This window comes from Pholcus phalangioides, unplaced genomic scaffold (assembly GCF_987345545.1).
Source record: "Pholcus phalangioides strain wild (caught in Gottingen) unplaced genomic scaffold, Ppha-v1.0 ptg000024l_1, whole genome shotgun sequence".
In the NCBI taxonomy this organism is placed as follows: domain Eukaryota; kingdom Metazoa; phylum Arthropoda; class Arachnida; order Araneae; family Pholcidae; genus Pholcus; species Pholcus phalangioides.
In genome coordinates this window covers 32,171,057-32,197,990 of record NW_028301616.1, presented here as the reverse complement: position 1 = coordinate 32,197,990, position 26,934 = coordinate 32,171,057, and the positions used below count along the sequence as shown (strand labels likewise).

Here is a 26,934-nt window from a genome sequence, read left to right as displayed (position 1 = left end):
CGAGAAAAATCTTTCGCTAGTATGTAGGCACCTGAACTAACATTTCCCCCATTGATAAGTGCCCTACAGAGCCACTTTAGTGATCTCTAAATGTTTCGCGGATCCAAGTGATCTGGCAATGTGTCCGGGCCGCTTAAGTGCTCTGGAACTGTGCCACTCATCACTCAAGTGATCCGTGATTACTCCGCAGATCACTCAAGTCAACTGGAACTGTGTCACTTAAGCGATCTAGAACCGCACTGGGATGGGGGAGGGGGGTGCGGGCGCTTAAGTGCTGTAAAACTATGCCACATGTCACTCAAGGGATCTCTAAATGTTCACGGATCGCTTAAGTGTTCTGGAACTGTGTCTCCGGTTATTTAAGTAATCTGAAAATGTGCCCCAAGGGCCGCTAAAATGTTCTCGAATTGTACCACGATCTGTGAAAATGTGTCGCTTATTTCATTTTTACAAAATTATGTTTGAGGAAAGAGAGAGAGGGCAGGAGATTAATCAGATAACCTCCAGGGCCATATTTTGTCCGCGGGCCAAGGGCCTTTATGCGATTTACCATATATGACTTAGAAGGTGGGTCGCAATGAATTTCTTAAAGATGAATTTTTTTTGAGTTCATAGCCTTCAAATAACATTGAAATTAACAGAAACTGATTATAATAACACATAAAGGTATTTTCTTCCGAAATTTCAATTAAAAAAAAATATTCTTTTGCATTAAAAAAATATTTTTTTGATCGTCGGGGGGGGGGGGGTGGTGGCACTAGCCCCTATGCCTCCCCCGTGTACGTCTCTGATCCCAACAATATGCGTTAGGATTCAGAGGGGCAGAGCTTATGACGAAATTTTGCTGACAGGGGGTTAAGGGGCCACAGTTTTGCTGACAAGGGGGGGGGTGTCAAAAATGGCTAAAAGTTTGCTGAAGTAATACTTGAACGGCCCCTAATTGGAATTTTCAAATGCGGGTTTCACCAAAATATCTGTCAAAAAAAGAAGATTCAACACAAGAACGACGGATGAGGTCATTTTGACCGCAGAGGTTACTTTGTCATGCGATTACACCTCAGGTTGTTGAAATTTCGTGACTTTTCTCATCTTGTTAAGGAGTTTGAACTCCTTGGGTATAATATTTTACGCTTCTCAATTTATTGATAAAACTAAGTTCTACCCAGAACGACGGTAATGGTGTTTTTGACTGCTATAGAGATTGTGCATTGTGTTATGTATACAAAACTTCCTAGAGTTCAAATTTTACAACCGAGGACATAAATATTGGGAAAACAGGTTTTATCATGGTGTTTGCTGATTGACAGCATAAATTCTGTACCTTTCAAAGCTGCGCGTTTGAAAAAGATCGTTGGCATACATTATTCGATCGATATGGCATATCTATGGTTTTACTGCTTCTATTGCATTGGTGTATCAAAAGTTAACCATTCTTCGTGGGACGTAAAAAAACGTTCACACATGACACAAAGAGCTTCTTCATTTTTCACGACATTGTCATTTTTTCCTGCTCTGCTCACCAATAATACTCTTTCGGGCTAATGTATTCTTTTGATTGAAAATCGCAGGTTTATTCATCAACTGATTAGAACATCAAACTTGACGGACAATTGTTGCTATGTAAGAAATGTTTAGTTATTCAGTACATGGGCAAATAATCAGGCAAAAATGAGCTAAAATTCTTGTTATCCACTGATTTTGAAACCGTGTCAGATCCCATACAGTAGGGAAGCAGAGAAAACTTACGGCTTTTGAGTATTAGGCTCATAGGAAGTGAAATCATGGACAAGGCAAATAATTATAACTCTGAAATGCAGCTCTATGCTCTATTATGCTGCCGTACATGTTTTCAAACAAATAAATTGCCAGTGTTTGCACAACGCTAGCGGCATTAAAAAGCTAACATATATACGTATACTCTATAATGTTCGGGATTTCATGGCGATTCACTATTTTTTTCCGGTCTCCAAATTTCCCACACACACAATCGTATTATAGTTTATACCTTGTCAGTGGACTGCCAAGAAAATGAAACCATGAATTGCAAGAGCTCAAAGAATCACGATCAAAACCCATTTTACGTCAACAAAACACAATATTAGTATTTGTGATAACAAACCATTTTGTCCAAATTTTCAAAATAAAATTGGTACGTGAACAAGGTGATCGACGTAAAAATAAGTCGAAGAGACTTAACAGATCACTGTTTCCCAAAGTGGGCAATATCACTCTCTGGGAAGGAGGGGGCGATGGAATAGTTCGGGGGGGGGGGGAGCGGTAGAAGCTTTTGGGGTTAATATAGGATCCTATGAGTAGGGACTTGAGTTGGGGGATGAAAAGGAAAAGAAACTGAAGAATGGGAGTGATGTAACAAAGAGTTTTGAAAACTGTAATAAATGATGTTGTTTTAAGAAGTTTTTCGTAAAGAAAAATAATTTTGTATTCAATTTTTCCTATTACGGTCGTTCTAGGTAGTTCGAAATTTCCGTCATTCTAGTGTTAAAAGAACTTCAAAATCAACGTCACTTCAATGTTTCAAAGGCCGGGATTACACTATAAAAGTTTGATAAAAGTCCTTTTATAAATCTTGAAAAAAAAACCAGCCAATGAGAGCCTATTAATTATATTTGCTCGATTTGAATCAATAAATACAACAGCATATATTTTATAGCTTTTTTTAGCTCTTAACACTTTTTTTCCTCAAATATTTAAAAATAAATTATTTTTTAAATTCATTATTTTTTTCGATAAATTACTTTTATTGAAATAGCTTTTATATTTTAATGAATTATTTATTTCCGTGAATTATTTCATCATAAATATTTCAATCGAAAAAAGAGCAATAATTTTTACATTTTTTTTCTTCGTTCTATATATTATATAATGCTTGGTAACATTTTTTCCATAAACTCTCATAACTTAATTTAAAAAATATTCACGTTCATGTCAATAATAAAAAAGTTGTTAATTTTTTATTTTTTGGTAAAAACCGCTAATTATAAAAAATGATCATATTTGGGAATTTTCACAGATCTTTGGCGACATTTTTTATCGGTCGCCATTCTTACGTAAGTGAAACTAGGTTTCGTTTCCAAATAGGAGCCAAAAAAGTGGACCAGTATGACGCCAAAAACAAAAATTCTTCAGCACAGACATCCTCAGTTTTTGGGAGAAATTCGAAGGCGCCTCTTCATCTCCTTTCGATCTTAACAGAAAGATAGAAAAGTAACAACACGTGGGTAATAAAATGCATCTGTTTCGGTAGGAAATGTATTTAGAAGAAAATGACATTTCCATGCTAAGTAGTTCTGGATTCGAATGCCTTCATAAAGAACTCTCAATCGCTCCGCTAAAAACTTTGCTAAGCTCTTGATAAACCCTCTGGGAGGAAGCGAGAGAAAAAAAAATACCGGGGGATGTTGGTGGTTTGATGAGTCTCTTCTTGGCCAAAATCCAATCACGTGCTGTATACTTTAAAAGAAAATAATTTAGGTTCTTCCCTAGTTTCTCGCATCAGCTTTGATCCAAAACTCGTTGATTTTTCTAGTGCGTGCGTGCTGTGTGCGATGATCACAACAGCCTGTGTGTGGTTTCGGGAGCGGCACCGATGCACTTGGTGCGTGTCAAAGCTATTCTAAGGGACTTTGTGTGGTGAGCAGTGCTCAGAAAAAAAAAATATATATATTTACACCTATTTAGTAGGGCGGCATCGATTGTTTTAGCGTAGTCATCCGGCCGCTAGGCTCGATCGATATCTTTGGCTGAAAATTAAAGTAAATTGAAAAAGACTAACTAATTTTGGTTTGAGTCATGCGGCCCGAATATCTGTGGAAACAATAGTGATGCCGCAGATGAAGTAGAGAAATCCATAGAAGATTCGAGATAGACACACACGCGGCAGGCATGGCTGACTCACGGGGCACGTCGAAACTGGCCAAGTGCAAGTACTACTGCAGGATTTTCCTGACTCACCTGTTCTCACACGTCGGACTCTGTGGTCTGGTGGTGGGTTACGCTATCGTGGGTGCCATAACGTTCGAGTCCCTGGAAGCACCGAACGAACTGACTCAGAGATCGACGATACAGGGCTATCGCAATAAGTGCTTGAAAGATCTCTGGAACATCACGGATACCCTGAACGTGCTTTACGAAGAGAACTGGACGCTGCTGGTCGGGGCGAGACTCAAACAGTTCGAGCAGGACGTCGTCAATGCCGTCAAGAACGAGGGTTACGACGGGAAGGAGACCGAAGACACCGACCTGCAGTGGTCTTTTTCTGGAGCGCTGCTGTACTGCATAACCGTCATAACCACGATTGGTAAGTAGGAAAACAAATAAAAATGATTTAAAAACAATATGATGTTTCATGTATTTTGAGCATATTTTCCGAAATTCTAATTACGTGATTGTTATAGTAAATCAGCTATTAGTACTCACTTAGCTTACAAGGGATTTTTGATGCAATTTTTTCATAAAAACAGACAATAGATCCAGGGCCGCCCTTACCAGACGTGGGGTCCGGTGTGTTTCACTCAACAGTTTCGGGTCACCAAAAATGTTTAGCACCCACCTTTCCCCTAGTTTTATATATTTTGTGGGGGGAGGGGAATAGGCACCTATTATTTCAGAATGCTGAGAAATATCCATAGAAAAAATGCTAAACGCAAAATTAAATGTAAAGTAACACAAAAATTTATGAAAATTCAGCATTGAAGGTAATTGTAAACTAATAAGAGAAACAAGTGAAGAAACTAATGAAAATTTTAAATTTGATCTAAAAGCAATAATTCCAGCACCAACGAAAATTCAAAATTAATAAAAGAAATAATTCCAGCACCAATGGAAATTCAGAATTAATGAAAAAATAATTTCGGGATTGATGAAAATTAAGAAAAAAAAATGAAAGAAATAATTCCATGATTTTTTGATGAAAGTTAAGAATTAATAATTCTGCCATTGTGTGATAAAAATCAAGAATGAATGAATCAAATAATTCCAGAATTGATGTAAGAAATAAATAGAGAATTGTCGAAAAGCCTCCAATAATTTACCGTGATTGCGAGTCCAAACAAAACTGGGCCCGGTGCAACCGCACCTGTCGGACACCGTTTAGGGAGGCTCTGAATAGATCCCGTTGATCATACCATGACATGAAATTTGAATTGAAACAAGTACTCTTCGTTTGCAATATACTTGTGTGCTTATCGTGTTTTTGTGTGTGTGTTCGGAGATTGATATATTTTTATTCTATAAAAAATGTTATTTGCCAGATGAAATCACCTTATTCCCGGTGGTTGCGCATTGCAATAATAACCAATTTCATTAATATTAACTGGGAATAACTTTCAAGTTCAAGAAAGAGAGAGAGAAAAAAAGATAATAGTAGTTTTTAATAGATGCTTATTATTATAAGTAATATGTAAGATTATTAAGTAATGTGTAAGATTTATGTTTTCAACACTTTCATTTACGCGCGCGCACACACATATATGTATATATCCTTCATTTAGTGAAAATAAGTAATGAATTATCATAAATACGTTAAATGATGCGATTTACATTGGTCATGAATATATCGAAAGAAATCAGCAAATCTTGATTAGCACCAAAATACACGTGAACTGACTGGCTGCTGATTCTAATTCAAATCGAAAGAAATTCGCTCGGAAAGAAGAAGTTATCGATTTCTTTTTTCGCGTAAACTTGAAATACAGGGTGCATAGCTAACAGCACGCACCGCAAATTACAGGCGGATCGTTGATCACAGAAGCATATTCCCGATTAGAAAAAGTATCCAAATAACGTGTGGACCTCAGACCAGTTATTCATATTGCAAGGGGTCATATAGCTATTAAAATACAAAAAACAATTTCTTATACTGGCACCATGTCTTCAAAAACTCAATTAGAAAGTTGTTACCCTGTCCCTAATGAGGCAAACAAAAGAAATCTCAAGTTTCAAGTGCGATATTTGTTGAGATATTTAAATTCAAAAATGTAGAAAAATTGAAGGGGGGATAAAAACCCCAGCATAAAGGGGGGGGGGAAAGAATATCCGTTAGCTTATGATGTTCAATCAATTTTCCTCTATTTTTAATTCAAATATCTCAGCGAATATTGCACTTAAAAATGTAAAATTTCTTTTGTTGGCCTCAGGATAGGCAGGGCAAAAACTTTCTGATTAGGTTTTTGAACAAAGGGTGTTCGTATCAAAGTTATTTTTTTTTCATTTTTTAATAATTATTATATATTATAACTATCTATCCGAGATCGGCACATTATTTGGATACTTTTCCTAACTGGAAGTATGCCTCTATGATTAACGTTTCGCCAGTATTTTGTGGTTCGAGGAGTTAGCTGTGCACATTGTACATAAAATAGCAGGCTTATGTCTATTGTTCTACCACTTTCGTCCTCCCCCCCCCCCCCGAATTGCCAGTTGTCTCCATCTGAAATGAATTTCTGGTTACGGCCCTTTCTTTCTTTCAAATCGAGCACAACGCCGGTATATCGACGTGGGCAATTTACTACCGATTCAATTGCGAACTGAATTTGTGTCTGACAGTCTGAGTGCGTATATAGTGTTGCGTGTGAATTTTTTAGTCGTGCCATCTATGTTATAAATTCTGAGTGAAATGTGATGTTTGAATAATTTTACTGTTACAGATAGAGGACTGTTGCTCTCTGCGGCGAGATTTCCCAAGGGGGAGATCGTCTCGCATTCGCGCCTTGACATTCTGGAACCACAGAAAACCAACTTCAGCCCTGTGGCGGCAGTGGAGTTGGAGTCGGGGTGTTCGCAATACGAGTACGTCACTCTGGCCACTCTACCTGCTGGCTACGGCCCTGCTCTATTATAACTATGTATATAAATACGCGCGTATAATTACCGTCCAGTATAAACAATATGTTGTTGTGTCCGACCAAAAATCCCTCAAAACTAATTCCACGAGATACTCTAGTACAGCGGTTCTCAACCTTTTTTGACTCGCGGAGCCCCCTTTTGATAAAAAAATTTCTATGGCGGAGCCCTGTAGGCCATTTTTGATTCGTTCATCAAAGTTACCGATACATTTTTGTTATTTAAAAATATTTGTAATTATTTTTCAAATTTACTGGGGTTTTTTTTTGTTCTCCTGGAGCGGCCGCGGAGCCCCTGGAGAGTGCACACGCCGCGGATCACCGCTTGACAGTCACTGCTCTAGTACATAGTTTCCCAACCTTTTTTTGTCCCATCTGCCCCTTCTTCAGAAATTTTTTTTTCTCCCATCACCCCACCCACAACGCAATCTAACCCATAGGATCCTATGATATACCCGTAGCTTTTACCGCCCCCCTGGAACATTCCATCGCCCCCCCCCTTTCCAGGGAGCGTTAACGCCCACGTTGGCAATCACTGCTCTAGTATGTTGTATCAAATCCGCTTTACTGACCACACATCACACCATCTCACTTCCATTTGTTTCGCTCCCAGCAAAATATCTTTGATGAAGAATAACTGGCTGAGAAGTGATGCTCTCTCTCAAAAAAAGTCACATATTTCGTGATCATATTTTGTCCCCAAACCGAATAAATTCTTAAAAACTGGAATTTTGAAATGTCCCTCAAAATAACTCAAAGGAAAATAAAATAAATATTCCTACTTTCATATTTTGAACGATGGAAATGAGTCTCAAATTTTCGTTCGTTCCCACGAAAAAATTTATAAAAACAAACGCTTGGAACTTTCGGGAAGACAACAATTCGTTAAGTGTGTGTACCTAACAGTCTGAGTGCGGTACACACACACTTACACTTCCGGCACAACTCCCTAGGTAGTAAATTGCCTATGGCGATAGACCTGAGTTGTGCTCGGTTTGAGAAAAAAAAAAAGCCTTCAAATAACGTTGAAATTAACAGAAATTGATTATAATAACATATAAAAGTATTTCCTTCCGAAATTTCAAATTTACAAAAAAATATATTATTTTTTGCATTAAAAAATAAATTTTTTAAAACGAGCCCCCCTATGCCCCCCACCCCGTGTACGTCTCTGATCCCACCAATATGCGTTAGAATTCAGAGATGCAGAGCTGATGACTGAATTTTGTTGACGGGGGTGGGGGAGAGGGAGGGCGTCAAAAATGGCTAAAAATTTGCTTACGTAATACTTGAACGTTATTTGAAGGCTTTGAACTCAAAATTTATATCTTTAATAAATTCATTGCGACCCCACCCTCTAAGCCATATAATGATAAATCGCGTAAAGGCCCTTGGCCTGCGAACCAAATATGGCCCTAGGGGTTGTCTGATGCGGCCTGCCCTCCTCAAACCTAATTTTGTAAAAATGAACTGAGCGGCAAATTTACAGATCGCATAAGCGTCCCGTGGTACAATTCCAGAGCATTTAAACGGCCCGTGGCACAATTCCAGAGCATTTAAGCGGCCCGTGGCACAATTCCAGAGCATTTAAGCGGCCCGTAGAACAATTCCAGAGCATTTAAGCGGTCCGTGGCACATTTTCAGATCACTTAAATAACCCGGGACACAGTTCCAGAACACTTAAGAGATCCGTGACACATTCAGAGATCCCTTGAGTGACATGTGACGTAGTTTTAGAGTACTTAAGTGGCCCCCAGTGTGGTTCTACATCCCTCAAGTTACCCGCGGCACATTCTCAGATTATTTAAGTGATCCGCGGCATAATGGGGGGGAGAATGTTACTTCAAGTGCCCACAAACTATCGAAAGGTTTTTCTCGTTTTCGGCGCACCGAGTAAGATGCCATTAAAAATATTTAACATTTTCATAAACGGTGGTCGATGACGTAAGCATCTTTCATCTTTCAATCCCCTCCCCCCTTGTCATCAAAAGTAAGCAAATTGGAACCCCCCCCCCATCGATGATGACGTAATACTTGAACGGCCCCTTCGCGGGGAAAAATCGAACCGTTTCTTTAGGACTTGACTTTCTTGAATGGCTTTCGTTTCTGTTTCTGAATTCTTTTAAGTAATCTTCATCAATTCGTAAATTGACACGCAGCAATTCTTTTGTGTAGCTAATATTCTTAATACAACTTGAACTTTGTTTAGAGGTGTCGCGAGTTCGATACCCGGTTTGTCCTTGCCAGAAAACTTTCCTGACACAGGGGTACAACAGAAACGGCGAACATAACTACAGAAAAGGATTACTACCGCAGGGAGTTCCACATCGAGGGGGGGGGGGTGGGGGTTAGCACACTAACCTTTCGGTGAGTATAAAAAAAACGGCTGCCGTTCGGAATCGGCAATAAATTGTAGGTAATTAACCCTCGTGTGCAGAAAATGACCGCGGTGCGACGAAAATAGGTAAAATTGAACAACGGGAGGTGGGAAGGGGGAGGAATATCTTGAAATATAGCATTCGCGAGAAGAACGCGGTGTTGGAAAGTGATATATTTTTAATAAAGGCGATTTTTTTTCATTCCGTAAATTTATTGGAATGAATTTTACCGAAACTTATTAATATGATATCAAAACCTCATTTTTTTCCGGCATGCCGGAAATTCTAAATGGAAAAACTGGTGCTCCTCAGTCTTTTGGTCACGCCGGAAAATGCGCGAAAATACGGTGTTTACAATTCCGACTTTAAAAAAAAATTTTGTCCTAATTTTTAACGAAGGTAACTTGAATTTGTAATCTTTATCACTACTTCTTAACCATACATGCAACGTGTACACATCCCTCTGCGGGATTTCTAACGAATCGGTACATGCCGGAATGGGTGTTCCAAGTGTGTGTGTCTCATGACGTATTTATTATGCTAGTATTGTTTCGTGTTCCAGCTCTGGTGCTGCCATCTGGCTTCTATTTTTTGAAGTCAAGACGGTAAACGATTGAATTTTCATCGTATGGAAGTGTCGCGCGTGTTGAATGTCTGCCTGCTTTCTGCAGAGAGACTCTTTCCAAAGGGAAAACTGACTCGCATTCAACGTCAGCCGACCATCAATGTGCCGCCAACGTTGTTCGAACTAGGATCCTCACGATGAGAGTCCAGCACGGTGCCCAAACGACCACGCAGCGGCTGTTCGCCACTGAAATGGTAGATGAAGGCAATTTTCGTAACATAAATTATGCTATGAAAATCATGAGCAAAAATAACTCAAATGCCATTTATCATGTGTTCAACGTTTCTTTTCATGAAATGCATTTCAAGCCAATTATTTTTTTTTCTGGTAAGCCCAGCAGGCGCCATCTATCATGCACATGAGGAACTAGATTCCCCTGTTTTTATTTCATATCCTTCAAGAACCGGTTTTCTTTTGGCTCAGGAAAAAGGAAAGAGATGAATATACAAGAGAAAAAACAAATATATAAATCGGAATACGTATATTAATTGAAGTGTTGAAAGCCGTTTGCGAGACGATGTCTACAGGATCTCAATCATAAGATAACGTCATTGTATACAAACTGTAGGTTTTCTTTTCTTTTTTAACGTTTCTTTTTTCAATATTTGTGAGGAACAGCAATGCATAGAGGATAGTGTTAACCCACACACACATAGGAAAAAGTGATGGATAATCTGTAGATAGTTTTATATCTTTTTCTTCTTCTTGTTGTTGTTTGTCTTCTCCCCCCTCCCCCCTCTCTTTGGCAAGCAAAGAAAGAGGAAAAGGACTTCTTTTTCTCTTTTCTTGTCGAACATAATAACTCAGGGTTGGTGCAGAATAACTTGGGAAATTTTTCTTTTCAAGGCGTTAGAAGAATCGAAAGCTACGCACACGAGTTTCTAAATGCAGGGGTGCTCTCCCCCTCCCACATTAAGGTTTTCGAACTGTTTTTAGTCGCACTAAAACGGAAGCTGACTCTATATCTTTCTATTGCATGTGCTGTGCATTTCTCTTCCGCCCCTCCGACCCGCTTATTCTCCGGCTTTTTCTGTTGATTTTGAGCATTTGCCGCCAACAACGGATGATTATGTAATATTTCTGTCATCCTTAGCACCGAGTCTGAGCCTGGGATGGCAATTAAAAGCTGCTCGTTTTGCCACGTGGATAACAAATACCCTTCTTCCGTTTGCTTTTTCCGAGTTGAGCTTCAAAGAGGACTTAATAACGCTGCTCAAAAATAACATAGAGTTTTATCGAATATATACAAGTAGCCTATTGTAAAGGCATAGGAGCTGCTATTAATACTGCTACTAAACCACTCACATGCACCTCGTCTATATTCCTGAGCGAAATTCCCCAGGGGAATGTTTAATAAATCTGTTAAGTTAAATTTCAATCGATGTCTACGTTCTTGGACATACCTCTCGTTTAATCGAATACAAGCGGTTAGGCTGACAGGCCTTAAACCCGCCAGATACAGTACTAATATCATTCCTATCCCTGCGATGTAGGCATACCAACGTGCCTAAGACATCAGATACGATTTCCAGTAAATGAAAACTAAATTAAGAAAAATTTTGCAACTTAGATTCTGTTTATAAATTCTCTCACTTTATTTGAATCATACGCCGTTTTTAGAGACGGAAAAATTCAAAATAAGAGTAAGACATCAACTTCTTCTACCTCAGATTTACTATGAAACAACACGAAATGTTTTTCCAAGGAGAAGAAGAAGACATAACTCTCCACCATATCAGTTTAAAAAAAATATATATAATAATTCCCTGAACGAATACGTATCTAATTCACAGATGACGTCCCATCTTGTCGTTTTAACCCTTTTTCAGCAGTTACTTTTCCTTTCCTCTGCACCACAGACAGATGTCGCTCACATTCCTAGAATCACGTGATCAATCTTCATTATGAAACGAATGTTTCTTTTGGCAAAACACTATCTCTCTCTCTCTCTCTCTACCTTTCTGTCCCACCCCATTCACATCGTGGAGATTTAAACTTTTCCAATCCAGAAAACAAAAGGGGGAAAAACAACAAAGGGGCAGGTGGAAAATTTTAATTCCCTCCGACCTTCGGATGGCTTTTCGATTTGTTGTTTCCATTGGCTTTGAATAGCCGCCACCGCCGTTCTTCTGTGAAGACACTATTTTAAGAGGGTTTTTCTTTTTTTGCATGTATCCCAATATAGGAAACATGGTGGGGATACGAAACATCTGCAAATGTGTCTTTTACAAAAAGCAACATTGAAGCAATTTTCATTTTTATCCATTGCCGTGGGTGATAGATAAATAATTATGGGATGTGGTGGGGCTTTTTTAAATGAAACCACGAGAAGATGTTGAAGCCCGTAGGTTTGATCCTAGAAAAATCGCTGAAAAAGTACAAAATATTTTCCTCTCAAACCTTGAACTTCGGCTGTCCTCATAAAGGATTAAGACCTTTTGACCACACGTGATTGAAAGTACACGTGAACATGAGAACACGAGCTGTATTCGTTTCATTTGGCTTAGAAATGTAGGCTTGGCTTTTACAGTGCTCTCATTCGTGCGGCCCGAAACAGATCTTTTTCCGATATGCTCAAAACGAATTTTCGTTTATTCAATGTGACCCAGAAAACACAAAAGATCGGACACCTCTGGCTTGGAGCGCGAAATTACCACACTCCAGACGGAAGCATTCTTGGACGCGTCGCGACTATTACGTTTCTTGGACAATTGTTCATCGATTAAACAAATAGTCTAACTCAAACATTTCATTGAAATTATTCACCATCTAGTCTTGGCTGTAGGAAATTCAATCACCCGAACTCGGTATCTAAGTCCGTGCGCTTAGTGAGGAGACCAAGAGGAATGGTAGTACATAATAGAAACTAGCGACGAAATTGTAGTGTTTGTTCTGCATCGCACATACTTCGCCATAGTGTTATGTCTCTCTATCCTCCTCCTCTTTTAATATATGCGGACATCTCATCCTCCTCCCTATGCATTTTTTTTTTCCTAGTCGCAATATGCTCGGACCTCTTCGTTCCAATTTAAGCACAGCCTAAGGCAGGGGTGCACGACCTCCTGTCCGCGGGGCAGATGCGGCTAACCAAGGTGTTCCATCCGGTTTGCGAAAGTTGTTCCGGTAGAAAAGTATCACTATACACAACTTACCAAAAAAAATTACCGAAAGCAAGTAATGTTACCATTTAGAAAGCGCGAAAAAAAATTATCAAAAGCAAGCAAAGCTGTATGCCAATTAAAGTAAAAAAAAATTGTCAAAGGTGAGTAAAGTTAAGAATTACAGCTAAAAAAATTGTCAAAGGCAACTTAAATTTCCAATTATTGCTAAAATTGCTGAAAAATCACCAATCGCGGTAAATTGTCAAAATGTAACTCTCCAAAAAGAAAAAGAAAACGAATGTGTTGGACAAATATGTGAGATGAATATATTTATCTGACTATAATTGATTATGGTAGTTTTAGTCATAATTATCGTAATATAATTCGCATGTCATGAAAGTAATCTCAATTCTTGATTTCGAAAATTCAAAAGCCTTGTTGGAAATGAGGAAAAAACGTGATTTTTTTTTTTTTTAAAAGTTGGAAAGGCCAAAATTACGGTAGAATTTAGTAAAATACGGGTCATGTGATGACTCGAATCTAGAAAGGGCAGCGGACTCATCGTCCTACATCTTTGAACAACAAACCAATTTTGCCGATGACGCCAAATTTTTTCCAAATGACGCCTAATCTTTAAAAAAAAGCAAGATGGGAAACAGCAATTGTCTATAACAATAGTATTGGCATGACACTTCGGTCAAAGATGGCAGATGAGTAAAACAGGGATTTCAAAGAAGGGCCAGAACTAGAGAGGGAGAAGTGGGAGCACCGGGATGCAAAATTTAGGAAGCGGCAGTTTCAAGAGGGAACATTGTTATAAAATTATCGAATTTTAAAGTTATGGGGGCGGCAAAATCATATTTTTGCCCCGGGTGGCAAAAATCTATTTTTCAAAGAGCTCAAGGTTCATCGAAGCGAAGGATCGCACATTAATAAACATACAACTCGAAAAATGACGTTACTAAAGTTTTATTTCATCCTGTTCACAAACTTCACTGCTTAACAGCAAAGTAAACCGGAGAACCCGATTGCCGTTGACGAAGGCTGGAAGTGACGATGGTCATTGGTGAAAATTCTCTCTTGAAGCGGGTTTTAAACCCGCTTTTTCTATTTCCCATGTAAACGGGGCTTATAGATTTTAACTGCATCATGGATACTGTTTGAAATTTTGATTCCATTTCCTTTTTTCGGTTGCGATCAGAACGCAAAAACCTATTTTAAACTTCGGTCGTTGTCGAGGAAAATTCCCATTTTTTTTATATTTTTGGTACTACAGTCGAATCCCGTTTTAACGAATACCGTTATAGCGAAAATCTCGTTTTAACGAAACCTTTTCTAATCCCCCCCCCAGATAATTTTGCATAGAATAATGCTAAAACCTGGGATTCATTTATGACGAAATTTCGTTATAACGAAGTGATTTCTCCGGTCTCGGAGTTCGTTATAATGGGATTCAACTAAATGTTCTTTTCGTAGGAATTTTTTTTCCATGCATGTAAAAATGCTTCAGGTATTATCTATTAGAAGGTGCTAATTTTACTCGCCGTATTTTCCTTGTTAATTTAAGAAAAGTGCGTTATCTAAAATTTGCGACGGACTGTATATGAAAAACTGAGGGTGAATTTAGTTATGATGGGTGAACCTTACAAAAATGGGATTATTATGGAAAACATAAAAACGCTATCAGAAAATTGTAATCAGTAAAAATTTCGCCTCTCTTTCTATTATACCGAAAGAAATTTGACCATATATAATTAAATGGAAAAATCCAATGAGATATATATTGGTGATAGAAGTTCTTGATTTTTGCCTATTCCTGAAAATTTTTGACTGACTTTAGAAAGCAAAAAAAATGTCGAAATCAAAATTTTCAATCATCGATATCTCAGCGAAATTTCTTTAGTTATAAAAAACAGAGAAGCAAATTCTACTAATTTATATTTTTTGATTGTGTGTGTGGTGACTATGTGAAATTTTTAGTTTTTGCATCTTCCCTCATAGTCTTTCTTACAATATTCAATTATCACAGAAAAATTATACTCACTGTGCTAATAATTTTTAATACTTCAATTTTTAAATTAACAGCATTATTTTTATATTGTCCTTTCGGACACATTTGTTGAAACATCCCGCAAACACACACATCCACATCTCAATTTAAAACTTACTCTGAAATAATTTGAGCCAAGCTTTTTTTTTTTTGGCACGTTAACTAGTGGGGTTTTTGGCCTACCAGCATTTTTATTTGGCCCATTAGTGAAGGAAAAACACTCGTGGACCTATTGTTTTCCTATCAATGATTATTGCCACATTGTTTATTGTCTCTTGGTTTAAGTGTGCCCGTTTACATTTTTTATGAAACTTAAAGCCAGGAGAGCGGCCTTTCAGTCCGCGGGTAAAAAAAAAAATTGGTATATTTAGGGTGACCATATATCCCGTATTTTACGGGACACTCCTGTAATTTTGGACGTCCTGAGTTTTTTCATAAAATGCCCCGTTTGTTTCCGTATTTTCAACGAAGCCCACTTGCATTTTGTTTTTACTAATGAAATCAAGGATTATGATTATTTTTTTTACTTAAAAACTATATTATGATGATTATGGGTAGTTAAAATTATAGTCATAATAAAATATTCATCTCACATATTTCTCATCATGTGTATGTATTTCGTCCCGTGAATTATATTTTAATCCATTGCGACAGTCACTCCCTATTCTGCCATTGCTGATTTTTCAGACGTTTTGACGATAGTTGGCAACTTTACTTAAACTACCTTTGGCAATTATTTGTATCGGTAATTTTGGCGATGTCCCGTATGGATCCCGATTTCCCATATTTTTATGGAGGAGTTTTATTGTCAGCTTAGGGATGATTATAACTTGTTATGTGTATTGATATTTTTCTACCAGAACCCCTTTCGCGATTCGGCCAGCTGGCCGGAAATTGTGCACCCCCTGCTTTTTAAAGCAATTTTCACCGTTTACACCCAACAGGGTTTCTTACAGTTGGCGATATCACTTTAGGGATCATTTTTAGAATAAATAGACCGAGACGAGATTAATGCAGGGGTTCAGTAAATGTACCCAGGAGGGTGCTAAGAATATTCTAATTCTGACAAATATTCAAGCCCTACCTTCGAAAAGCCTATGGCTGAAAATTTTCGAATCCCCCCCCCCCTCACATCCACGTACGCGAAATAATTTAACGAAGAGAGTCATAAACATTTCAGGTATCATTGAACATTAACGCAATATTCCTCTCTGGGTGTCAACAGAAATGTCCCGAATGTCGGAATCCCCCCATCACTCTGATAAATTCCGTGATCGGTTTGATTGAGTCCCGTCTACACCCATTTCGGTTTAATCAATCTATTTGATGTACCGCCGGTGACATGGGCTCATACAAACTTTCAAAGCTACCGGCGCGGCGGGTGCAACGAATGAAGTTACGAACGCTACGCAAATGTCAAAATGTAACTTATATGAAACACTTCGTGAGATAATGTTTTTCAAACAGACACAGTGAGAATAATTAGACATTTTTGGTCCCGTAAAAACACGGGATAACATCTCTTTTATTTGTATTTTTTGATGGTCGCTTTCGTGCCTAGCGTTTGAAAAAAGCGTGTCACCGAGAAGTTAAATGAGGTCGGGGTATTTTTCTTGTCTTCTCTTGACTATGATAGATCATTCCTCCAGTTTGTGTGTGTGTGTCTTTCTTCTTCTCCTTCATTTCAACTTAATTTAAAACTCACGTGTCTAAAATAAGGGCCATCGTCCTATATTTACTGTTATTTTCACTTTTAATTTCTTCAAAGGCCCTTCCGCCAGGAAAAAAACCTGTTACGGATAATTGTGAATTCCCATTACCTGTGAAATTTCAGTCGAGATCAAGAGAAGGCGAAAGAACTAACCAAGACATACATACATGGAAAATTAATTATGAATACCATTGGTACTGGCAGAGGTGGGCGTTTATGAGTTTTTGCCGGCTTTCTTCCATTCTAGTCTTTTTTGACCACTCGTTCATCAAATTTGCCGCCCTGGGACATGGCCCGCTTAGTCATCGCGCATGTAAAATACGCCTCCAAGTCGCTCTTTTGGGCACTAACATGTTTGCACACTTTTTCGTCCCTTTTTTGGTCTCTCGCCGACCTATTTCTTCGCTGTCTAGGATACAATTCTGATCTCTCTCATGCTTACAATACTAGGTCTAGGTAGGCCTTTGGGTCGATCTTTCACATACTTGCACATGCTCTAGGTTCGCGCTCTCACATACTTGCTAGAGCTCTCTTTTCGGTCACTCCCGCACTCACATACACACACTTTAAGTCACTCTTTTGGTTACTTTCATGCTTATATAGTAGGTCTAGGTCTCCAAGTCACTCTTCTAATCATTCCAATGCTTGCACACGAGCTAGGTCACTCATTTCATCACTCATCGACTTGGTACCTTGCTCTCTGGGTCACTCTTATAATCCAAGAATCCTCACTTCTAGTAGATAAAAAAATTTGTAATAAAAACATCCTTCTTACAACTTATTGTATCCTTATAAATTGGGAAATGACATTCATGAACTAGCTTCTGGTTCAAAAATCCGAAAAACTGGTTCGAAAATCCCATTTTATGTAAAGAAAGGTGCGTGTGTGTGTTTTAATTGGACGTTTTCGTGTTTAAGATATTTACAGGCTCCTGCGATCCCTGCAGATCGTTCTGCCATCTGCGGGGATTCTCTAAGAGGTTTTAGATTTATCTTTGAAAATAGGGATTTTTAACAGTTTATACAGGGATAAGCGGAGACTCTCGGTGGGTTTTTTTTAACGCATGGGACTCGCCCTTGGGCCTTATATGCATAGGAGAGTATCATGATAATTTGAGATCTGGCAGTATGACTTTCAAGAGAAAGTATGAAAACTGGTAGGTGTGACTTTCATCCAGATAGGAGCATCCGAACATCACATGCTCGGGATGCCCATAATGCTCTATAGATGCCCTTAAAGTCTATACGTTGGCACTAGGTTGAAACCCCTGTCAGCTAATAGAGGAGAAGAATATTGACCAATCGGAACTCTGATCATTATAGAGGAGGCCCACAACTATCTCAGTCCAGGGAGGACGGCTCTAGGTTGTGGAGCCCATGGGTGAGCACAGAGATACTCACGGGAAAAGCAAAAAAAAAATATTTCTACATGAAATATACCCTCTAAATTTTTTTTCCGGGTAGTGGGCGTATTATCTTATTTCACTTGCACTGACCTGTTGTTCCCTGCGCACAGAATTTTGATATCTCGATATCTGTGGGAAATGATAAAATGAAATACTACCTTGATATAGGGAATTTTTCTCTGCTCAGCAAAAAACTCTGTGCACACGGAAGCATTCTCGGACTATAAACTTCCATGCTTTGCAAACTTATTCACCATGAAAAAATGATGCCTTCCTTTGTTACTTTTGCCCATACATGACCAATAAACGGGTAAAAATAAAATAATAAAATTTTATCAGTAAAAATGTGCCTTCTAGAAAATATTGAAAATAAGTGTACAGAGAGTACATTATATATATACTGTATATACGTACAGGGTGTCCTGTAAGTCCTAATTCAACATTTACCTCATTAACCGTTCGTCGTAGAGGTATGATTCTAACATAAAAAAAATGCTCGAAATGTGTTCGAGAATCACTCTGTACCAGTTTCAAGACCTTCCGTCCTCTAACTTCCAATTAGAAAGATGTTGCCCTGTCTCTCCTGAGGCAAAAAAAAACAAAAAAAACAAAATCCATGTTATCTACAACTAGACGAAATAGGTCATCTATAGTGCACGGCAGTGTTTTAGGACCTTTCCTCCACAATTATCACATGAATGATTTTCCAGTGGCCATTAAGGGTATTACTGCGCTGTACGCAGACGATTCAATGATAATTTGTACAGATAGAAAACCACAGATGGCATTAAGTAATTTACAAGAATTAATTGATCAAGTCGAAACATGGTGCGAAAACAGCAGAGTTAAACTTAATGCAGGTAAGACGGTATTTATGTGGATGACAGGAAAATTAGATCTACCCCCAGATGCCGGAATAGAGGTTGAGGGAAAATTCATTGAACCTGTTATAAGTACTAAATACTTAGGAATAATAATTGACAAACGATTGACATTTGTGCAACAACGCAATTATGTATTACAAAGAGCTGAAGTAGCAAAACACACTTTAAAACGCATACTTGCAAGCAGATCAACATTGACAATCAAGAACAAATTAAATGTATACAAAATGGCTATCAGATCCATACTTTTATATGCTGCACCAGTGTGGCTCTACTCGAGCAATCAACACATGGTTAAATTAGAACAATATCAAAACAAAACAATAAGAGCTATGCTGGGAGCCAATTGGTTCATCAGGAATAGAAGTATAAGAAACGATATAGGAATGCCCACCATACACGCCTTTGCTCAAAAAATCTGGCTAATAATCTCTTCCAAACTCTTGAAGAGTCAGAATACCAATATCTACTTACCCAAAAGATCAGATATCAGCTTTTTTCAGACCCAAAAACTTTCTGGTTATGAAAAGACCGGAGGTACCGTGATTGTGAAAAATGTATATAAGAAACTACATTGTATATATAGTGTAAATAATTAGACCAACTGCAAAATATCAAATTTTGTAGATAACATATATTTAATAAAATAATCATAATTAACTGCATTTAATAATCGCATTTATTAATATAGGGTGATCAGCGAATAAGCCCTTATTTCAAAATTAAATATCTCTACAACAAAGATCAATAGAATTATGCGGTAAACGGTATGTTTATTAGCAAAACTATAAGAATGTTGTACAGAAATTTAGTTACAAAAACTGTTAACAGATGGAGCTCTGTGCTGAAAACTCTTTCTCTGAAAGGAGTCTGAAACAAAAAAAATAATAAAGTCGAGCAGTCTTTGCAATCAGAACACAATTTTTTCAAAATGTTCACCGTTCGTAACAATGAGGTGGCGTAAACGAACAATGAAGTTTGACATCACGCCTTGCAATGTCTCAACGGAAATGGAATCACATGCAACACCAATCAACGATTCAAGCTCATCCAGAGTAGCGGGATTGTTTCGATAGACAGTGTCTTTCAATGCACCCCACAGAAAGAAGTCACAAGGAGTCAGATCGGGAGAATATGGAGGCCAATCTATTCATGTGTCAGTAAATTTCGGATAATCTAACGCAACTACTCTATTCCCAAAGTATTCATGAAGAAAGCGAAAAACTTTATCAGTTCGATGTGGTCGAGCCCCATCTTGCATGAACCAGTCGATCCTCCAACGCTAGATGTGTGCTGACAAATTGTTCCAAAATTCTAACGTAACGTTCAGTAGTAATCGTTTCTCGCACGAAGAAGGGGCCGATAATGCCTCTGGCGCATACCGCAGCCCATGCAGTAACTTTAGGCGAATGCAGTGGTTTCTCTTCACACAAATGAGGATTTTCGGAACCCCAAAATCTCCAGTTTTGTTTATTTACGAATCCATTCACGTGAAAATGTGCTTCATCTGTGAACCAGATGCAGCCCACATCAAATCCTTCGTTGTCGATCATTGTGAGAATCTGATTCGCAAAGTCAACCCTTTGTCGAACAGCTTTCCTGATGACTTTGGATTTTGTATGGAAACATCTGTAGGCTATTTCTCAATATTTTTTGCGTGCTCGTGTACTTCAAACCAGTCTCTGATGCAATTCTTCGGATGCTTTTCCTAGGATTTTGCTGAACAATTCCAGAAACTTTGGCTGCATTTTTATAGAGAAAAATTCTCTATATTGTATAAGCTAGCATTTTATTTGTGTAAAATTTCACGCAGATATCTAAATTCTGTGCGCAGAAAAACAGCAGATCAGTGCAGGTGAAATAAAAGAGAATGTGTCCCCCATATTATGGAAAAAGAAAAGAATCCATCACCTCAATTATCATTTTTATCATACTTTCTCCGAATTGGCCCCCTCTGAACTTTTCACTCTGGGCCACAGCCCGTTAGTCCCTTGCCCCGGTAAATACTCCTATATTTACTGGTCACGAAAATATGGCTAAATCGCATGGTTTATTTTTCCAGGAGCAGCACAACCTGAAGTATGACAACGATTAGTCTAAAGTATAATTAGATGTCTCTTTTTTTTTGTTTTGGCTGTTCCCTCGTGGAGGTTCTGCTTCCTTGGTTGCTCATCTATCAATGCCAAAGTCACGCGACTTTGTGTGTCTCTGCCCTCTTATGTAACACTTATGCAAAGGAAGTCGTGCTCGTAGTAAAGAATTAACACGTATGAATTCTTGGAGAGTTTCGTGACTTCCAAAATAAAAAAAAGCTCCGTTAAAAAAATAATAATAAATTGTTAGCACAGCATCTGAAATTATCTTCGAAACGTATCAAAGAAGAATTTCTAACAGATGATTGGACAAAAATGATCAAACGAAATGAATGAAACAAAATAAGGTGTTTAATTCAAAGACTGAGCTTTCCAGTAAGTCAATAGAGTGATATATTTCATCCACCTGTGCTCAAGCAGCACCTCCTAGTGATAGAAGACCTCTGTAGTGTTTGCCATAAACGTCATTCAGACTACCCAGCAAGTTTGCCACATTTTGAAACACACCATCCTATTTCGTTTCTTCTTAATTTGGTGTAGAATCTTTCTGATTGGCTCACAAATACCGCATAGTGATTGGACGTGGGGAATAGAAATCGCCAATTCTGAGTCCGATCATTTCTTTTCCTCACAACGATGATACTGGCAAGAGCAGCGGATTTTTCCCCCCTGTATATTCTGAGGGAAAATGGTCTACTTACTGACGTCACAAGCAGACTGCGGAGGCCTTCTATCTGCAGGAGGTGCTGGCTCAAGGCATGGTTAAGAGCTGCACAACCTTTATCCCGCGGAAGGTGTTTCGGCAGGAAAGTGAAATACACGTAACACGAATCCTGCTGACCTTATTTCCTTAGAAAGAAACATGATTCCCCTACGGGGAAATACGGGGCACCGCCAATTAATTCAAAAAATGTTTTAAAAACTAAGCAAACTTGCCATTAATTACTGAAAAGTCGCCAATGGCGGGAAATGAACCACGTCCGTAAATCGCAGTGGATTAAATTGTGATTCACGCAAGAAAAAAAAATGTGAGATGAATATTTATTTGACTATTGATTAATTATGACAATTATAATTGCAATTAGCATATTATAACTAAAAACGTATGAAAATAATCTCAATCCTTGGTTTCGGTAAAAAAATAAAAATTTGAATTTTCTGCAAATTTCATTGGAAATACGGGACATTTTTATTTAAAAAAAGTTACCGGACCAGTTTATGTCTCGTGGGCGATAGCAATATCGTATATTTGACCGTGAACTAAAAAAAGTTGTGCACCCATAGGTCAAGAGGGTCTGGCCCGGAAGCCCGGGATTGTTACTATCACTGTGTAGGTCTCTACTTACTTTTTTTAATCCTATAAATCAGTTTTCTTCAACCCATTTACAACTGCGGACCGGTGGGCGGAGTTGAACAACTGACAGGCGGAAATTGAAGAAAGACTTGCTGACGGCCCAAAATAGCCTAATAGTTTGAGGAACGGCAAAAAATAAATACCGTAAATAAGAAAAATGATGTGATAGACTGGATAGGCTCCCATAATCACGAGGCTTCTCCTGTGGTCCCGTCTTGGATCTTGTCTATGCGATAAGACGATTCTGTCAATTTTACCTCTACCGGGTAACCCAGAACTCTACTGTTAAAATCATGGTTCCCGAAAAAGAGTAGAGCTGACACGGCTCGAGCCGCAGGCCCGAGACGATTTTCTTGTGGTGTTTTTTTTATTTTTTTTTTATGCTTTTTTACTCTATAAACTCATTATACTGGGCCTCCGTAGAAACTCTCACCTGGGTGCCTGTCAGAGATCCTAGTCTACAGGCCTTGCTTTGAGAGGGGGGGGGGGGAGAGGAAATGGATTATAGTATACCTCAAAACAAATGAATTTTGCAATGCAACGAGGGTCGCAATATACTTATTCGAGGGATACGTACATTACCCAACTTCAACCCTGGGTTTCAATTGCGAAAAATTGTTTGTCTTGATGTATACCGTCACCCCTCTCATTTTAGCATTAACGTTCTGGAGCATCCTGTGTGAGTACAATTATTTTATTATAAAGTCAACGCCGAATGATATATATATATCATTCGGGTATTTTTATCACTTTTGCAAAGAACGGAACAGAAAATATCCTAACATTTGAAAGAAAAAATTCATTTTAGTTATAGGGACTTCGAAACAGCGCCGTATAATGCATGTTCCTACCCGGGCAAAGACCGGAGGCCTCAGGAGAAGAGGAGCCTCACAAAAACGAGAACTGGGTGAAATTTTCGAGAATTTTCTAGGTAAGAGCCTCAAAAAAAATCACTTGGCCTGGGGGGGGGGGATCCATGATGCTCTTAAGACGACTCTCTTCGGATAATGTTATCTTTTTCTCCCGTCGAAATTTTTTTTGCGCATTCTGAAGCTAATGTTTAACCAAACTTAATTTTTTTCATGTAAGTTATCGTTATCAGGCAGCAAGACTATATAGGAGACTAAAAGGTGTCTCTCGTCTTCCTTGTTGAAAAACATTTCCGTATTTAATGTCATAACCAGTCCGTTGTATTCGTTGTGATTCAAGTACGTGTGGAGCTGCTTTTACAATGATCTTCCTACAGTAAAGACAAATGTATTAGAGAAGGGGGGAAAAAATCGTTTTCCATCAGTTCTTGATCAGTTTCTTTCAATTGACCACATTAAAATTTCTTTTTCCGAGAGTCTTTCTCAAGGGATCTATGAAACATTGTGTACTCTCTGAAAAAAAATATAAAAATTCGCAGTTAGGCAGTTCAATTCTAATGCTTCACAATGGCTGAATAACAAAAAATGCAGGATTTCAGCTCAAAGAGAGAAGAAATTGCTGTTTTAGAAGAGGGGGAAAAATGGAATGATTGAACAATTTTTGCAACCAATTATAAGAGAAAGGAAAACAGAGTTGTCTCGTTTTACCACACTTCCCGTTCGACCAGACGGGATGTATGGTCAACGTACTTGCAAACGGGACTTATTTCAGATATAGTTATCATTCGGTTATTGTTATCAGAACTCTCTCTCTCTCTCCCCCCCCCCCCGGAGTTCCGATGTAATCACACTGAGCGGCGTGGACTGTATTATTTTTTTTGTCTCCCACGTTGTTTCTATGGGTCGGGGGCGATTCTCCGCGCCTTAAAGTGGCTGTACTGTGGATCACGGTCGTAGTAGATTTTTTTTTAACCCGCATATATATGAATTTCTTGATTTTCACTATGTGTTTGTGTTATTGTATGTTTTTTTATGTGTTTCTCTCGAAACACTTGAAAGAGGTTATTTTTGTGTTGCCCAAGATAAATAATCTCGCGTTAGTAGCTGCTTTCTCCACTTCAAAGCCATTTCGAATTTACGAGTTCATAAACGAATTCGGGTAAAAGCTGTAAAACTATTTCCATATCGATGTGTTTTGACTATGTCTTCCAATGGCTTTCAAAATATTTATCTGTGTGTTTGATAGCTCAAAGCAAAACTATAATTATTCAAATTTAAATTTTTGACTAATTTTTCTTTGCTCCTTCGATCAAAATTTATGGAAGAGCCCATACACTATCCACTTACTGAATTGATTTTCGAAATGATGGAAAACTATCTGTTTTTAACATGGTGACCATATGTCCCGTGTTTCTCGGAACATTCTCGTATTTTCACGTGATTTTGGCCACACCGATTATTAAAAATTTATCATGAAAATGTCCTGTATTTTCACCGAAGCCATCTTGAATTTTTATTATTAATTAAATTATTTATTATTTATTAAGATTGAAACGATCTTCCCAATTCATAAGTTATAATATGAAAATGATGTGACTATAAGTAGCATATTGATCTCACATATTTCACATGTTAAACGTTTCATTTCGTAAAATTCATTTTAATTCACTGCGATTTTCAGTAGTGCTTCGTTCCCCCACCATTGGAAATTTTTCAGTCGTTTTAGCAGTAGTTGGCAACTTTGCTTTCTTTTGATATCATTTTCAGCGATAAATGGCGATGTCCCCCCATTTTCGCGCGTTAGGAATCCAAATATCCCGTATTTTTCTCTGGGGAAAATAGTCAGCCTAGTTTTTATAAATGTGTAGAGAAATTACATGATTTTTTTTTCCATGCCGGGAATCAAACCGAGGAGCGAGAAACAGTGCCGTCTTAACACATAGGCTCACCCGGGCACGGCCCGTGGGCCTCAAGAGCAGAGGGGCCTCACAGAAATTAGAACCGCCTGAAATTTTCGAAAATATCTCAGATAGGGTCTCAGGAAAATTACTTGGCCCGGGGCCCCCATGATGCTCTTAAGACGGCCCTGGCGACAAATATCCCAATCACATCGGGTGTCATTTGTCGTAATCCAAACCGGGCATAAATTGAGAAACAAAAATTTACTCTTTCGCCGGGAGCCAGGATCCATATTATCAACCCTCTCCCAGTAATTTTAACGGAAAAAAGTAAACTCAGTGCCCTTCCTGGTCTAGCGCCCGATCACCACCCCGAGCCACCAGACCCCTTCCTCCAAGTGTTTCGGCCCTGGATTCAAAAAATCATAAGTGAGAAGAATGACCGTAAATCCTCGAGAAAAATACAGGAAATCGGGACCGAAAAAACACGATCAGCGGGCTATGTTCGGAGGACTAAAAATACCGAAAAGTATGAAAAAATCATCAATTGATGATAAAAATGATGCCAAAGGTAAGAAAACTTGCCAAAAAAATTTGTAATCACGAAATTCTGTTCTGTTCAAAATCGAAAGGCTAGTGCAAATATATAACAATGGATTAAAAGGAATTTTCCCAAATAAAACGTTCAAAAAATGGCAAATATGTGAGATGAATGTTCATATTTATTCTCTTAATTATTAAATATACAGGGTGTCCTGTAAGTACTAGCACGGCTTTTATTTCATGAACCATCCGGGCATATAATTGCCCTTTATTTCCCACCGCCAGCTCCATGGTTAATTGATAATTTTGTCGATATTGTATTTATGGCATGAATGTCGGGTATTAATGTTTGGGAAAAATCTATTCTCGCAAATTATCTATCGTATGATTCCAGTTTAAAAAAAAAATGCTCAACAGGTGTTCAAAAATTACCCTTTAAGTTTTCGGATTGAAAATACAGTGTGTAACAAAATAAAAAAAATCTAAATTTTTATATTGTTCCCCCTGTGCTCTAACAGTTAGAAAGTCCTGAACTGAAAGTTGTTGCGCTGTCTCTCCTGATGCGCGAACAAAAAAATTCCATGTTTCCAAGTGAAATATTTACAGAGATATTCGAATTCGAAAAACGGGGAAAAAACAGCTTGAAAAATGCGGGTAAAACGTTTTTTTCGCATTTAACGCTGTTTTTCCCCCAAATTTCCTCCGTTTTTCGAATTCAAATATCTCAATGAATATTGCATTTAAAAACATAAAATTTTTTTTGTTGGCATCAGGAGAGACAGGGCAACAACTTTCTATCTGGCTTTTGAGGCACACGCGGACAGGATAAAAAGTTATTATTATTTTTTTTTTCAATAACTATACAACCTTTTGAAACATTAATGACATATCTGAGTACTACACGTTAATTGGAAACTTTTTCGAACTGGAAGTATGCCTCTAGGATCAACGGTTTGCCAATAAAATGCCATACCTCTTGTTTGCTATATGCACCCTGTATATAATAAATTCGCCTCTGTCGGGATGAGGAGCACTCTCCTAAAGGGCTCGTCTCCAAGACGTAATTTGACCTTTTCCACACAGTCAAGATATCTCTCTGAAAGTAAAGTGACCGTGAATTCACTAGTTGATTGTCAGAGGGGGAAAGTGATTCGTCGCTTCA

At 38.2% G+C, this 26,934-nt stretch overlaps 1 protein-coding gene across 1 annotated transcript in view; it reads left to right on the top strand.

The window, feature by feature from the left end:
* Positions 1–3,229: 3,229 nt before the first annotated feature.
* Positions 3,230–26,934, top strand: part of LOC149069244 (potassium channel subfamily K member 18-like) — a 40,400-nt gene continuing 16,695 nt past the window's right edge. Inside the window, exon 1 of the mRNA XM_089250843.1 lies at positions 3,230–4,318. Within this exon, the coding sequence (XP_089106969.1) occupies positions 3,904–4,318 (415 nt within the window). The 5' untranslated portion in view covers positions 3,230–3,903. The remainder of the gene's footprint in view (positions 4,319–26,934) is intronic.